Here is a 16,730-nt window from a genome sequence, read left to right on the forward strand (position 1 = left end):
TTTTACACAAAATTATGTTAGGTTTTTGTGATTTTAATTCATTCAGCATATTATGAAAAATATATGGTTTCCCTTTTGATATAGGATAACACTCAAGTGCATCCCTAATTGTGTTCCATTTATTTTTAATGATTTTGTTGTAGTTGATGCACGGTGCATGTGCTCTTCTGTTCCTAGTGTCTGCCGCTGCGTGGTCACGGGTTTGTCCTGGATAAATACCAGTGCCAGTGTAAAAAGGGATTCTACCACCCCAACAGAGTGGCAGTCAATGGCTTCACAAGTAAGTTATAACAAATCTATGCTGATTTCTGCATGTTAACATTGTTCATGTGTTTGATTTGAATGGCAGCTTCAAGGCGAGTTTAACTGAGTGAGATAATATCAATAAAATGTTTGTAATTCAGCACAGTAGCATGTGTATTCAGCGGTACACTACAGAGTTGATAATTACATTTACTGGAGTAAAGTAAAAAAAAATTACTTTTATTAGTATTTTAACTATGTTTGACTTTTTACTTGTACTTGAGCAGTTTTATGATGAAGTATTGGTACTCTTGGGTAGAATTTCTGGATACTCTGTGAGTAACTTAAATGAATGAAAAACAAAAACGTTTTAACCAAACATTCACCAGACACAGACATACACCTGCAGTTTTTGTTCAAATTTAATAAGTTTTATTTTGAAAAATGTTTATTTTGCCGTATTTTGTTATTTTATAATTCCGCTATGAATTATTTCCACATAACTTTATATTTTGGTCCGTCTGATGGTGTAATTTTTTATATGTTAATTGTTTGATGTTTTCGACAGTTTCTCAGTAGTTGAGAAGACTTTTTACCAAATACTTTTGTACTCTTGAGTAATTTCTTGGACGCTACTTTTTACTTTTACTTGAGTAAAATTTCAGGTGGGTAGAGGTGGGTGAACTCTACCCACCTCTGCTTAAATATTACCTCAACATTATTTGCATTTTTGTTCCAGTCCAGTTTGGTGTGACTTTAGACATACTGTAAGGTATTGGTCAGGTGAACATTTAAAAAGATGATCCACCACTTGCTCTCCTCTTAAATATTGTTTTTCCTTATTCATTTCATGAGACTTCATTGTCTCGAGTCATTGGCCTTCTTACTCAAACCAAATAAGTAAAATTAAGTAAAATAACAATTAAACAGACTAAAATGTGTCCTTTAATTGAACAAAAATGATTGTCATTTCTGTAGTTCCGTTAGCATAAATCTGATGTTGTTGATGCCTTCTGAGTTGCACACAGATGCTATAAGTTATGTCTGTTTATGACAGGCAGCTGTGAGGTCTTTTTTATCCCAAAATATGGCCGAAGATTGAACAGTAAGTTCATTTTCCCCTTCATTAAAGTTTATGATGAGCGTTTATGGTCTCGGTCTGGAAATGGACGCAGCCTCGCCACCTTGGGAGGCTAATCCAGTTCGAGATGGGAAATATCTTTTTAATGATAGTTTCTATCTGCAGTTTATTCTGTCTGCTGTGAGTTAATTAAAAAGGAGGCTTTTTGCAAACACAGACCCCCAGTGGTTTCCACCTGCCCTCTTTCAATTTCCCTACCAAGCTTTCATTTTAGTCATCTTTCCGTCCTGCTTCATCCCACTCAAACTCCCTCTGGTCTCCTTTTTTTTTTTTTTACCATATTGTTCGCTTAGTCTTTGCAAAATATGTTTGAGCTCATAGTTAACTTGAATGTTCTTGTTTCACACCTGGAAATGTGTTTATTTTTGCTCTAGTTTTTGGTGTCTTCTTGAACTTTTTCCATTACAATAGATTGGAAATGATAACAGTAATAGCAAAGTTTGGCTTGGAAAGCCATAAAAAAAAAATCCGTAACATCATTTTGCAGTAGAAGCCACTCTACTCACTTCTATGTATATAAAGTTATTGTATCCAAGCTTCTTCTGACCATAGTAGTACCAAACCAATGAAAATACGTGTGACTCATTGCTACGGAGATGAGTAGTCCCTTTGAAGCGATTGGTGATGGGCTTTGAAAAAAAAAAATGGGACAGTTCTTTTTAAAGGCAAAATCCCTTCAAATTTCAAAGACAATAGCTTCTTCCCGTAAAGCCCCCATCAAAGCTCCATAAGTCTGTAATCTGTTATCTATGCAGCCATATGGGCGTCTCTCAAGGGGTTTCTATACAAACCAATAAACAGTTCTCTTTTTACCCGTTTATTTATGTACAGTTTGTTTTGTTTTCCTGAGCGTTTGCTGTTGTAATCAAAACATTCGTTCTGTCCAAGTTTCTTATTTTTAGAACTCTTTTTCAATCCATTTATTTAACTACATATTCAGTCTCACTGATAGTTTTTGAGTAGTTTTAGGTTGAGGTTGACTTGAAAAGCGCATATTTTTAGTCTTTACAAGGCTCATTACTGTTAAAGTTTCTTCCTATGGTTTTCGGGTAGACTTTGTTCAATTTGGGACAAAAATTGCAACATTTGGTACATTTTCAGCTGCTGCAGTTCACTTTCACACTCCACTGTGTGAAACAGTTTAAATTACTTGAAAACCTGTTCCCCTCCTCTCCTCTGGAGGCACCGCACTAAGAACCACTGAAGGAAACCACATGGAAACCTCTGAAGAAGACATGAGCACAACTTCCTTCTTCACGAAATAAACAAAAATGAAGTAGTGTCAGATTTTAGCGGTTGTAGGATTTCACTTTTTTCTTTGATAAAAAAGTGTCAAATATTGAAGTCAAATTTCTTTTTAGCCATATATTTGTAACCCTTCTATGTTTTGTCTCAATATGGTTGATTTCAAAACAGACAAATTCAGATTCACTGTATTTATTCTTACAAAAGAGCAAATCAAGTTAGTGGATAACATCAGTCCAACAGCTTCTGCTACAATATATTAAATAAAATACAATAAATAACCCTAAACAAACTACAAAACAATATCTGCCAATGAGCAGTTAGCACCAGTTAACATTTGTAAAATTAAACATGGCTAAAATGGACATTAATTATGATGACAGTTAAAAATGTTTACGAAACATAGCAAAATTACTGATGAAACACTGAATATGATTACATTTGTCAAAAATATATGTTAAAATATAACACCTGTAAAGAAAACACAGAGCTGATCCTAATACATACCACAGTTACCGACGGCAACAGAAAAAAAGGGGGAGGAGCTATCAGTTACTGGTTGCTATAGTAACTACCAACTGCCAAAAGCAGGGTAACAGAACGTAAAACACCAATAAATATCTGGAGAAGCAACTTCTTCACTAAACAAAATGAATTCAAAGAATAAATAAACAGATTTTGACAAACTTCACATCTATAATATTGTTAAAATGAAACCTTGTTGCATATATAACATTTTTATAACAACTGAAGGTAACATGGTCGGTTGATTGTGCTATAAAATGGCACCATGTGCCTGGAATACATAACACTTCCCCTTTTCAAGCCCAAAGTTAATAAAACAACATCTTTGTGGCTCCATACGAGTCACTAAATATTACCTGGCTTATATATAATATACCTACATAGAAATAATTATTGTATCTGTGATATCTTCTTTATTTTAGCAGCAGTAGGGTGAATTTTTGCTTTTCTGTTTTAAATAACAGCAATTTGATCACTTCCTGTGTAATTGTTTCATTTTTTTATTAAATAACATTAAGCTGTTATTTTTCTATTTTACAGTGACCTTACAAAGTTAACAGTTTTTTTTTCCTTTTTTTTTTTTTACAAGGTAGCTGTTTTTACAGGAGCTCAGCACAAGTGGATGTTGACTGTCCATGTTCACACATATTGATTGGTTTCTCCTGTGTTGACACATTGTCAATGATACCTGTTCAGGTCAAAGAAGGATAATCGTATTTATTCAGTGGTGCTTCACTCTACTACAAGCCAGCAAGAATGTCAATAAATAATAAAAAAAAAAATCTTCCCTCTGCTTGTATTTCCTGAAATGGAAACAAGAAAACAATGTAAGTAAAGTAAAACTTTATGGGAAAACATTATAGAAATTTTAGATGACTTTTTATAGAAAATGTTAAATCCTTAGCTGAGTGGAAAGGAGAGGAAAGCATAAAAAATAACTGAAAATGAGTTATGTTCCTAATTTGTTCAAGCTTTTCTGAGTACTGCAGCACAGCTAACTGCAAAAAGACATTGGAAAAGCAGCTGTCTAAAACCTTTCAGTCATGATTTCTGAAGGGTGAGAACCAGTTAGTACATATTAAAAGTTTTTCAATTTTTGGAAATTTTCTGAGTTTCAAAAGTCACACATTTTCAACTTCTGAAACTTGGATGTCAAAATTATTTCTAGAAAATTTCTGATATTGATGTCAACATTTGAGTTTTTTCTAATAAACGTTCAACTTTTAACACTCAAAAAATTCAAAAAAATTTTCTAGAAAACTCTAATAAGACATTTTCCCCATGTTTTAAATGAAATAATCTGCCAGTAAAACTATTACATTGTTATCAATATTGAGGAATTATTGACTTAAACAAGCTCATATTTTTTGCCGATGAGTTAGTTTTGTCTTATTTCAAGTGTACTTAGATATTTTAGAAACGAGACCAAAGATACTTGGTAAGATTCTGTCTTTTTGCAGTTGGGATAGAAATGGAAGGATGTCACTGTTTGCTGCAGTTTTTCAGATTAAAATAATCCCAGTAAATGCAGTGTGGTTGAGACCTACAGCTGTTCATAGAGAAAAAGTTCTGAATTTGTTCATCTTCCCTCGCCGTGTCCCTGCACTCAACTGTAGCAGTGTTACAAAACATATGGTATAAACTTCAACTTTAAAGTTTTAGGAAGTTTCCTACTTTTACCATCTTATCCCAACTTTCGTCAGATTTCCCCAAGGCAACTTAACCTAACTGCTCTCTTGCGAACATATCTTTTTTTCTAGCAGCAAATATTCTAGTTCATGGACACAAAATCAATATGTGGGAAAATTATTTCTTGTTACTTTTTGCCTTCACTTGTCGTTGATGTGTGCAAAGTTTGACCGTGTCGTCGTCCTCTGGCAGAACCTGGGCGAACGAGGAAAGCTGGATTTGGCGGTCCTGGTGAAGATGACGGCTCTCCCAGCGACTGCCTGCCCTGCCAGCAGGGCTGTGCTTTCTGCAAAGACGACTCTCCCTGCGTGGTGCTGGAGGACGGCGCCCTTCGCTTGGCGGTGCTCTCATTCCAGTGTCTCTGCATGCTGATCGTCTTCATCAGCATGGTGCTCATATACCACTTTCGCAGGAATAAGGTAGGCGTTATGAGCTAACCCTCCCCATCGGCCGTCAGGGCACCAGCACTTTGAATTGCCTTGTTGCTGAAAATGTGCTATATAATAAAATTACCTTACCTTACCATACCACACCAGACCAGACCATTAAAACAGCTCAAAGGAAAGACTAAACAAAAATTAGAGTAGTGTGCAAAAGTCTTGAATCATCCCTCAATTCTTTATTTTACCTCAAAAAGTAAGACTTTTCTGTAGACCTTCAAAATGACCTTTATTAATATTTTTAAAGGCTTTGTTTTTAGTTTCTTTATAGAGCTAATGTCAACAATTCAGAAAATTAATTAATTAATATTTGGTTTGCACCGATTGCAATTTTTTTGGCCGATTGCTGATCCTTAAAAAGCTGATCCTGATTTTGGATAATACCATTTTTCTGTCTGTATTGATGCTAAATATAGAAATAAAGTCATTGAGTTGGTAACAAACATGCAGACGTGACTCAGTGGGTCGGTCTGTCAGTCAAACCTGCAGAAGAGGACAGAGGTTGATTTCTAGACCTTTGCAGAGGTTGATGAGATCAGTGGATAAAATCGACTTCACGTTTAAAGCAATCAACCAATCAAGGAAATTTACACTAATAAATTGGTTTCCTCCTAATTAATATAACTAATAGTTACATTACTCAAAATATAATCACTAGTGGTGTTTTCACACCAGGTAGTTTGGTAGATTTGGTTTGATTCGGGACAAAAGTTGCAACATTTGTTACATTTTCAGCTGGTGTGCTTCACTTTCACATTACACTGTGCCTAATGAACCAAACTAATTAAGAAAGCTGTTCCCCTCCTTGCCTGTGGTGGCGCTGCACCAAGAAAACAACACAAAAACCTCTGAGGAAGACACTGACCAGAACTGTTTTCTTTACAAAATGTAAGCAAAACTGGAGAAATGTCAGATTTTAGCAGTTATAGGATTTCTCTTTCGTCTTTGGTATAAAACCACGAGCCGTTTCTCCAACTAGCGCTAGGCTAGCGCATTTGTTTTGTATTATGTGTGAAAAGAAATCACCAGAAAATATCACAAGTCAACAAACCCAAGAACTGATTTGGAGCAAAGTAAGTGAACTGTAGATAAACACATAACGTTCATGTACAGAACCATGGAAAACTTTAACAGATTTCAAAACAGTACGGCATCTTTGAAGCAAAAAGTAGAGAAATTAATTGATGGCTTAAGATGTCTGCGTACAACTGTATATATGAGAGCAAATATTTTATTAAATTCACCTCTTAAGATGTTTAATTTATGTTTAATTTAATAAATATTTTTATTCATTTCATTCATTTTTTGTTAAGACAAAGCAGCTTTGCTGAAATGCATTCAGCTTATTTGATATCTCTTATCAAATTTCATCCTCATAGTTGGCATCAGTTAAGATCCTTCTCATAAAGTTCAGTACAAAAAGGCCAAAACTGTAAAAGTGCAAAATGACAAAGATGCAAAATGACCCAAACAAACAAAAGCTTAACCTGTGTAACTGAAAATAACTGACTTTGAGTTCTCTTTCCATCATGACGACTTCCACATTGAAGAGTGTTGTATTAGTATTTGGTTTGGTGCTTACACTTTGGCCTTTCAAACCAGCCAGTCGAACACTAATTGGATAATCAAAATCAGTTAATACTGGTCAGAATATCTTGTTTATCTTTACAGGAATCGTCCTTAAATTTAATAAAATGATAACGCAAGTGCAGCAAAACTTTCTTATTAAAATCTGCTTCCATATCCACATTATTATTTACTGTTGAATCTATTTATAGAATTTTGATAAAACATTAAAACCTCTTTGTATGTTTTATTTTGATTCAAAATAAAATAAACATCCCTCATGTGGTGAAGAGAAGTCAGGCTTCACTTTTCTTTTGTATGTATTTTTAATTTGGTGGCACAGCTGTATTCCTCTTTCTGAGAGCCCCTCAAGCATCTTGTCAATTAGAGGACACAATGTTACAAAAATATATTGCATAAAGGAAGAACAGGACGTGCTTGAAATGGTGACTCCATCAAAAATAATAATAAAAAAAGCTTTAAAGGAAGAGCTTTTACTTTATTCTTTTTCATGCCCAATAATAAAGAGGCAGAAAATCTTTCTTTCATATCTTTTAGCTAAACTCTTTAGGCATTTGGTAACCACTTTGATTTAACATCACATCATAACTTATTAGAGTTTATATGCAAGAAAAAATGTTTTTATTAAATTGACAATTTGAATATTAAAGATTTATGTCACGTTTCTAGAGTCACCAAAGAAAATTTTAACACAGAGATCATGAGTTCAACCATACGGGCAATGAAAAACAATCCGAAAAATAATAAAAACGCTTAAAATAACTGGACAGCTGTTTATTAAAGATAACTTTGTGCAACATGTTTTTTAAATTATGGATTTGGAAAGGTAACATAAGATTTTACTGGAAATGTTTTGTTTTAACATGTAAAGTCAAATAAGAATTGTTTCACTTTTATTTTCATTTTGTTTTGACTCATCCTGAAAGAAATAAATTAAAAACCTGTAACGTCTTTTTGCTTTGGCAGAGCATCAGGGCGTCAGGCCTGGTCCTGCTGGAGACCATTCTCTGCGGCGCGCTCCTCCTCTACTTTCCGGTAAGACGCTCTGCGCAAACATCTACTTTAATTTATTTTGAATCAAGACAACCTGGAGTTAGTCGTTTACTCTACAGCACACATGTCAAACTCGAGGTCCAGGGGCCAAATCTGGCCCGTCGTAGCTTTTTATGTGGCCCTCTAAACTCCAAATTACATCAATAAACCTGCAGTTTTTCACAAATCCACAAAATTCAGGTAAAATGAACAGATCCCCACATTTTTTTTCTGATTTATTGCAAATTTAAGTTAAAGTAACTGCTGCCTCAGCCTGACTTGACGTCAAGTGATCGATACGCTGACTAATACAAAGTCACATTTATCATTTAGCGCAAAAATTCCTTAGAAATCCTGGATGGACTGACCAGTGTGAGAAGATGATCGATGTTATTTAATCTGAAGTAACACTTACTGAATGCTGAAACAAACAGCTGTTTATCGATATCTTAACCGTTTAATTGGTTTTATCAAGACGTTCTGGCACAGAAGAGCATTCAGATTTTTGATTTGGCCCAAATGAAAATGAGTTTGAAGGCTGATGTTATGGCAGTTTTTCCACAATGACTGTGCGCATTTTCTGCAACCAGAAATACTTTCAAACTTTGTCTTTCTCTAAAGAGAAAACACATGATTCAGCTTCTGTGTTCCTGTACGTCTGGTTCTGTTGATGAGCAGAGAGTGAGTGTGAGAGAGCAGAAGAGGCAGAAGCAAACATCCTGCGGCTTGTTGGTGACCCCCTGCCTAACATACACCATCAAGTCGCCATCTGCTGAAGAGCCTCACATGCTGCCTCTCAGTTAATCACACAGTTTCTTCCTTTCAGTGTGTTTTCTTTAATTTAGGAGGTGTTTTAATTAATTAAATACAGACGCATTATGCCAACCACACCCAGGCATTTTCTCCCTCTTTGAAAGTCAGCAGTGGGTAAAATCTAAGAAGAAACATTGAAATCTGTAATTTTCAGATTTTGTTTTGCATTGAGAAATATTTGGACGACATGACAGGAGGCATGTTTGTTTGATATTTTTGGTTTACGGAAAGTGAGACGTTTCAAAGACCCCCCCGATTGTTGAACCACATTTGAGGGCATTGCCCCGTTACCTAGCAACCGCAGCAACGCCCGGCCCCGTTACCTAGCAACCCAAATGGAATTCCAGCATGTTTGTATCCGCTGTATATGGAAAAGATGAGTGTTTTGTTTGTTGTCTTGTCATCCAGAAACCACTTTCTGCATTCCTGTTGGTTGTGCAGGAGGCTCTACTTCTGCTTTTCAAAGATGTATGGTTGTCTAACTGAGCATCTGTTTGCAGCCATTTTGACATGCGAGTGTAAATGCTGAGCTTATTTGGATTTCAAGTGACAAGATGCCCTAAAACATCTCGTACTGATCATTATCTAAGAAGAAAATATAATGAACATGTTGTGTTTTGCACATAGATCTATGTTAAGCATAATAGGTCACCTTTAAAGCACATTTGGTCTTTGAACTATTAAAATAGACAGTTATAATAATTTTAGTGGTATTGTTTTCTAGTTTCACTGTGGGTCCACCGTATGTAAACTTGACTGCACTTGTTTCTGGCTTTGGGATCAAAATTAAGCAACTGATTCTGTAATAAAGTGGGTAAAGGATTTAAAACATGTTAAGCTTTCATATGAAGCTTTTAGATCAGCTTCCTTTTGTCTCAGTTTGTCCTATTTAAAGGATATAATGATGCTTATGACAAACTGGGGGTTTATTAGCCACAAACTGAATTAATATAAAGTGCGAGAGAGTATAATTACTTTAAAAACAAATCAATTTGTGTCGATCAGTTCTATTTCAAGTCGAACCTCCGCAGAACCTCATCATTTCTTCAGATGATTAGGCTCCCCCCTAACACCCACGAACCCATTGATTTACCTTGAGCCACCATTATATCTTCCTCTTTGGTGCTCAGGGAAATGGATAATTGCAATTTAGTTGCAATCATGCAGAGCTGCACGCCTTGTGAAGCGATACAAAGTAAACGTAATTAAAGCCAGCTGATTTAGAGCTGGCTAATCAATGCAATTTGCTGCGACAAGGTCCTGGAAAGTGGTAATGTTTAAAATGTGCAGAATGAAAGTGAGCCTGGGAGCCAGGTTATTGCTCAGCGAATGAATGAAAGGCAGATATTTCTGTTTCTAGCTGGCGTAGTGATGGGAGCGGCTGCTAAAAATAGAGGGCTTGTAAAGGGTTGAGCTTCACTTTGTAGATTAAGTCAGATCTGCGGAGTGAAGGCGTCTGGATTCGGTTTATCTGTTCTGCAGAAGTGGCCGCCGTCGCTGATCTCGTTTCCATGGTTTAATGTCTTTGCTCGACACCGGACCGATCTCCACCCTGATGCATCTGCATGCGACTCCTGTGCATCGCACACAATCCAGAGCTGCAAGGGCGAGAAGCTTTACTCTAAATATAGATCCTGAAATATTCCTCCAACCCTGCTGCTGCTGCTTCCATTTTAAATAATTCTACTGTTATTAAGCAGCTGGACACGCACGCTGCTCCCACCGCTTCTTTCATGGAGGAGAAATGCTTTTCCTACCCCAGCACACTGCAAAAGTCTTACCAAGTTTTTTTGGTGTAGTTTCTGGTGCAAATATCTTAGTGCACTTAAAATAAGGCATAACTTACTCACAAGTAACCTTTCAGCAAGTCATTCGTTTGTAATTATGTAATTCAGTCGTTCCAAGTCGGAAGTGAGGGACGGGAGTGTTGAACAGAGTGACTGAAATTGTTTTCCAAATTTGGTTTTTCCAGTTTATTCATGGCTTCTACTTGTTCGAGTCGAGCTAATTTGTCTCTGAACTCACCTGGTCGGGGCTCACAGACGGCGGTGTTTACAAAAGTTGGAAACGGCTAGCTTAGAAACCGACCCGTACCTCCTCCCTCTTGATGTGTTTATTAAATTACAGATTGCCTGAATTCACACCACATGATTTATTTTAATATGCCATAAACAGCGTTTCCCCTTAAACTGGAGCGGCATTAAAAACGTACAGAAGAAGAGATGCTAACCAGGTTTTATTCCATACATGCTAGGCTACAAGACGGTGCGGCATTGTCTCCATGGTTACGGTTAGATGCGTACCTTCTCCACAATGCGATATTTAACATCTTTCTAATCATACTTTCTTATAAAGTAAATGAACATTAATCTTCTTGCCTTCTATAAAGTGTTTGCTGCTAATCCGCGGTTACACCAAGCGCTAACAGTCATGCAAACACCGCCGTATCTTTCCTCATTAAAAGTTATAAAATAAAATGACAAGTTTGGTTTCTATTCTTGTCTGTTTGTTCAGCCGACCGCCGCGTACTGTGACCATTTTTACTGTGAAATCAGCTAAATAAAAGTGACGTTAGGCCATCAGGTGAGGAGGAGCTCATAGGTTGTTTTGACGCCCGTCATGGCGGAGCGGTCCGAGTTTTGAAGAGAGTGACGCCACGTACAACGGGTCAATAGGAGATTGTTTTAAATCTGGGAAAGAAATACTTGTTGCATTGACAGATTATTTTTCCCATGTTATACATGAAATAATCTGCCAATAAAACTGGTACTTTCTCATCAATATTAAGGAATTATTGTCTCAAAACAAACTCCAGTGTCTTGCTGATGAGTATTACAGGTATACTAAGAGCTTAGCTTAGCTGCCAAGTTAAAAATGTCTTATTTCTAAATTAGCACAAAAAAATTTTTTGTTTTTTTTTTTTTTTTTTTTTTTTTTGCAAAAAATCTCAAAAACCTGATCTTTCTGTTGCTGAATTCAAATCTCAGATATCATTTCAGCTTTTTAACTTAGCCTGTAATTCCAGAGAGATTAGGCCAGTCACTGTTGCTTTTATATTTTATTATTTATTTGGCCAATTTTGTGTTTTCTTATTGCCTCGTGCTTTTGGTTTTTAAATTACGTTATAAATAAATGAGCGAATAGATGATTAAAATGAAAAGTTTAATTTTAAGAAGGATTCATTTTACCAGTCTGTGTATTGGTTTTATCAGTATATCCTGGCGTCACCGGCCCTTTAAGAACATTCACAGCCCAAAATAAAAAGGAGTTTGACATTTTTTCCCTAGAGAGATGAAAAACAGAAACTACCTGGCAGGTGCATTTCTGGGTTATTTCAACTTCAGAATAAAAAGTAAAGAGCCGCGTTTCCTGACGCGTCTCTCTGAAACATCTCTCCGGATCTGAGCGGCGATGAGGGGAGGGAATTGCGACTCGACTCCGGTCTTGCCTTGAGCAGAGGCCAAGCTGGATGTAATTTACACTCAGCCCACCTCAGGGAGCAGCAGGAGGAGAAACCATTACCTCCCTCCAGAAAGCCAGCCGTCCCATGTGGCAGGGAGTGTCAGCTTTCATATAAAAATGGATCCGTTGCTATTACAAGATCCCACCTATCCTTAACGGCATCCCCTCCCTCTCAGTCGCTCTGGAGGAGATCAGGGAAGAAGCAAAAAGCAATGAGTGGGAAATGATGACCACATAAACCGGCTCCACTCGGTTTCTTCATGTCAAAACATTAAAACTAGCATCAGATCTTCTGTTCTGACAAAATGATTTCCAGAGCTGCTGCGTTTCTCAGATGGAGAGAAATCCCCCCTCTTTTTTTTTAGCTGGTTGTAGTTTTGATGACAAAAGGCTGAAATTCAGCACCGTCTGCTATGCAAACCAAAAGCAGCGAGTTTATTCTGCGTCACGGACAGATGACTCACGGATGATGTTTTTATTTTGGCATTTTCATTTCAATAAGTGCTTCGTTGTGAAGTTGCTCTTCTCCTCATCATGCTCAGCTGCCAGTAGAGACAATAACTCCATTCAGGCCGTAATTTTCAATTTCCACGCTGATTGAATGACTAAATGTGGTTGGAAACTATTACTCTAGAAATCCAAACCAAGGACAATAAATCCATCCATCAGTCCAACGCTTATTCAAAAATGCTTTTAGACAGTAGGACTGGGTGATACATGTAAATAAATTAGGTTTGTGAAGATTAATTTTTGGGAAATCTGGATGTTTTTACACTCTTTGAGTTGCCATATGCATGTTTTACAGCTTGGACTTTGAATTTGATAATCAATTAATCACAATTAATCTGATTAATCATTTCAGCCCTGTAGTCCACAGGCTAACATAGATTAGCTGCCAAATCAAAAGCATCACTGAACCAATCAATCCACCTATTGATCTATTGATCTCCCTCCCTTCAAGACACTTAAACCGCCAACACATCAGAGCCGCTTCATCACGGTGAAGAGGTTTGAGTGTCTGGACAACTGCAGGAGCTGTATGCCGTTTAGACCCGTTTCCCATCACAAACTGCTTTTGATTGATGGATAAAATTTAGAGGATAAATTTCAGGACAGTGGAGCCTCATTTTGGAGCTAAATGTGATGAAAACCTTTGCCAGTTGAATCTGGCTGAATCTGACTGATAAATGACCATAAATGAGTACGGAAGACAATTAAGGCCACTAAATAAAAAATTCAGACTTTAATTTCAGAATCAGAAATGCTTTAATTGTTTTTGCACCATGAGGCAAATCTAGTCTTTCTCTTCAAATCTACCAAATAAATTTGGAACAGCCTGTAAGAGTGGATTAAGTTAAGGTTTACAAATCCTGTAACAAGGAAGAAACTGTTACGTTTTTATATGCTAACAACATAACTGACATATAACTAAGAATGTTTGGTTATTTTTTAGGATTTTTGACAAACTGACACATAGAGTTCTGAGTTTAAATTCAAAATTCTGGAAATTTTTTTTTTTTGAATTTTGACTTCTGAAAAAAGTAAATTCTTAAAATAAGTCAAAATTCTGAGAAAAACAGAAAATTTTGAAATGAACGTCAAAATTCTGAGAAAAAAGTAAATTATTTTAAAAAAAATAAAAATTTTGAGAAAAACAGTAGACTCTGAGATTAAAGTCAAAACTCAGAAAAAAAAATCAAAAAGTCAAAATTCTGATTAAAAAATAAAATATCTTCCACTGTGCTGGTGATACTATTATCCAGAGTAAAAGTAAAAGTTTACTAAACTAATTTGAATCTTTCTTGAACTGTAAATTGGGGGTCAGAAAAAAATCACCCGAACGACCACAAATGGCCCCTGAACCACACTTTGGACACCCCTGCTTTACCGTATCAGTTTGTGGAGAAGATGTAAAAACGAGAGTGCAGAGAAATGTATTTTTACTTTTCATTTTCCTTTTTTTATTTCATTCACTCAATAACAAAAAATGTAAAGTCCATGTAACAACTAACAAAGTTAGAATTAAGGGACAGAAAGACGCAAAAACTTATATCTGCCTCATATTCAACTCAGAATACTACTAGATATATTTCAAATACATTAAAAATAGACAAAGATGACAATTTCTTTTAAATACAGAAAGAGATTTAGATTGTTTTATTTCAATATTACTCCATAACCTGATACATGAAGATATTGATGTCTTTGTAATCGATATCCTGTGGGGCCATGACCTACACAGGAAGCTGGATCAATCTCTGAACATTTACATTTTTATTGAATTCCTGTTAAAACTTCATTAGAAGCTGCTTCTCCTAACAGCTAAAATAATCCACTTCCTTCCTGATGTTATTTTTTAAAATGATTTTTTCCTGCCCTGCAGCGAGAGCTAATTATCTAAAGCGTCCCGGCACGAAACACTAGGTGATATTCTCTGTGGTGCTTCCAGTCGTGTTTGGGTTTTTTCCCATTCTCACATGAAACCTTTTGGGCTTTGTTTGTGTTTGGAGCAAACCAAGTTCTGTTTATGTTAATGCCGTAATTATTGCTCAGGGTCGCCGTTACAGTAAGGTCACTGTCTGCTTCAGATCTAGAGAGCTGCCAAATCTCTAACCCAGAGAGTTAGTATAGTACAACAAATCATGCAAGTGGCAGTCTTGTCAGTATTTGTGAAAACTGACAAGACTGAGAAGTCGGAGCCTGAAGGAGTCTGACAGAATCTTGGTGTTTCTGAGAACGTCTAAACTTGGAAACAGATTATCCGTTTCTGAAGACTGAAAAATGAAAATTTCCACACTGTTATTGTATACCACATTAAATTTCATATGATAATAAGAAAAACTGGTTCTCGTATGTAAAAATAGGCCCAAAGGATGTTATTTTATCATGCTCTCATTATTCTGGGATGCAAAGCTTTCAGTGTCCAGCTTTATCATTGTAGTACAGCTAGCTGCAACAGGAATGTAGGAAAGACTTTATAATTTCAATGAGCAATTGCTGTAAAAATCAGGGTTGTTTATGATCAAAAATGTTTTGCCACAACCATTTTTGGCCTCAACTAGTTGTTTTTATATGAAAGCTAGCTTTAGCACTGTAGTACAGCTACCTCCAATGGGAATGTAAGGAAGAGTTTAAAACTCCCATGAGCAATTGCTGTTAAAGTCATAGTTCTTTATGGCCAGGATTTTTTAGCCACAACCATTTTTGGCCACAACTAGTTGTTGTTTTTATATATTTATATATATATAAGTTAGCTTTAGCACTGTAGTACAGCTAGATTCAGCAGGAATGAAGGGAAGCGTTTATAACTCCCACGAGCAATTGATGTAAAAGCCATACAGTTACTTTTAGTCACATTTTTTTTAGCTACAACCATTTTTGTTCTCAAGTGGTTAGTTGTTTTTTTTTTCATAAATGTTAGCTTTATCTTTGTAGCACAGCTAGCTGCAACAGGAAGGTATAAGAGAGTTTACTTTTTACATGAAAACTCATGGATTTTTTTATGGTGCATTTGTTCATTTTATTTATACAATATTGTAACTCGGATGCTTGTGTGTTCTATTGTTTTTTTAGCTTTTATTTTGCTAATTAGGGTTTCTGCAAGTTTCACTAACTCAAATTTAAGACTTTTTAAGACCATTATAAATAGAATTCAAGACCTATGTTTCTAAAGAAATATACAAACTTCTTCCAGACAACTGGCAATAAATTTGCACTCACCCATTATAGGTGCAAAGAAAAACTAGCGCACTAGCTAGCAAGGGTACGTTAGCAATGTTGTGACCCAACCTTTTGCCTGACAGAAAAGTGCCACGGGAATAAAGAAATACGTAGAATATACGACTAAATAATAGTCCTGTCATGACAAAATTTAAGACGTGTGATTAACGTATTTAAGGCCAACTTGCTTTAAAAAAACAATAATTTAAGGCATTTTAAGGCCTTGCTTTCAGATATGTGAATTTAAAGACTTTTTAAGGATCCGCAATAAGGAGTTCTGAAAATAATTTGTGCTAATTTGTAATTGAAGTCTAAAAAGTAACAATTTTTTTAATTCATGGGGAAAGTCGGTGTCTCTATGCCAAAGCAAGATCAGTTTTACTAACTCAGAAGTGATCTTTAGGAATTAAATGAAGACAGCAAATCTTGTGGTAAAGTTATTAGCAGTGAATAACAAATCTGGGAGCTGCTTGTTGCACCACAGCTGGGTGGTTTACATCATGGGACGCTTTCCAGGCCCTGAAACTGCATGGCTGCCAGCTGGTGGGCGCTGAAACGAGGAACGGTTCAGAAGAAAAGATAATCAGAAATAAAGTGTTGATTAAGCGAGCAGATGAGTGACTCCTTCTCTTGTTCCATCAGGCCTCGCTGATTTATCAACACCTTATTAACAGTTGGAGATAAATCTGTGCATGATAATTTAAATCCTGTGAAATTTAGCACACTACCTGTTGTTATTCTCAGCCTTTCAGTGTTTTCCATTTTAATCACTTCTGTCTGAATACACTTTTTTTTATGCTGTGGATGTTTGTTAAATCATTTTCCCTTTTCTT

General features: G+C 36.1%; 1 protein-coding gene across 2 annotated transcripts in view; it reads left to right on the top strand.

Moving 5' to 3' along the window:
* gpr158a (G protein-coupled receptor 158a) overlaps nt 1-16,730 on the top strand; it is a 91,220-nt gene that overhangs the window by 48,398 nt on the left and 26,092 nt on the right. For both annotated transcript variants that reach the window (XM_015038297.1, XM_015038304.1), the window contains exons 3-5: nt 178-280; nt 5,036-5,262; nt 7,837-7,905. In XM_015038297.1, coding sequence (XP_014893783.1) covers nt 178-280; nt 5,036-5,262; nt 7,837-7,905 — 399 coding nt within the window. The remainder of the gene's footprint in view (nt 1-177; nt 281-5,035; nt 5,263-7,836; nt 7,906-16,730) is intronic.

Source organism: Poecilia latipinna, unplaced genomic scaffold (assembly GCF_001443285.1).
Source record: "Poecilia latipinna isolate Pla-1442-1.1 unplaced genomic scaffold, P_latipinna-1.0 Scaffold26, whole genome shotgun sequence".
Classification (NCBI taxonomy): domain Eukaryota; kingdom Metazoa; phylum Chordata; class Actinopteri; order Cyprinodontiformes; family Poeciliidae; genus Poecilia; species Poecilia latipinna.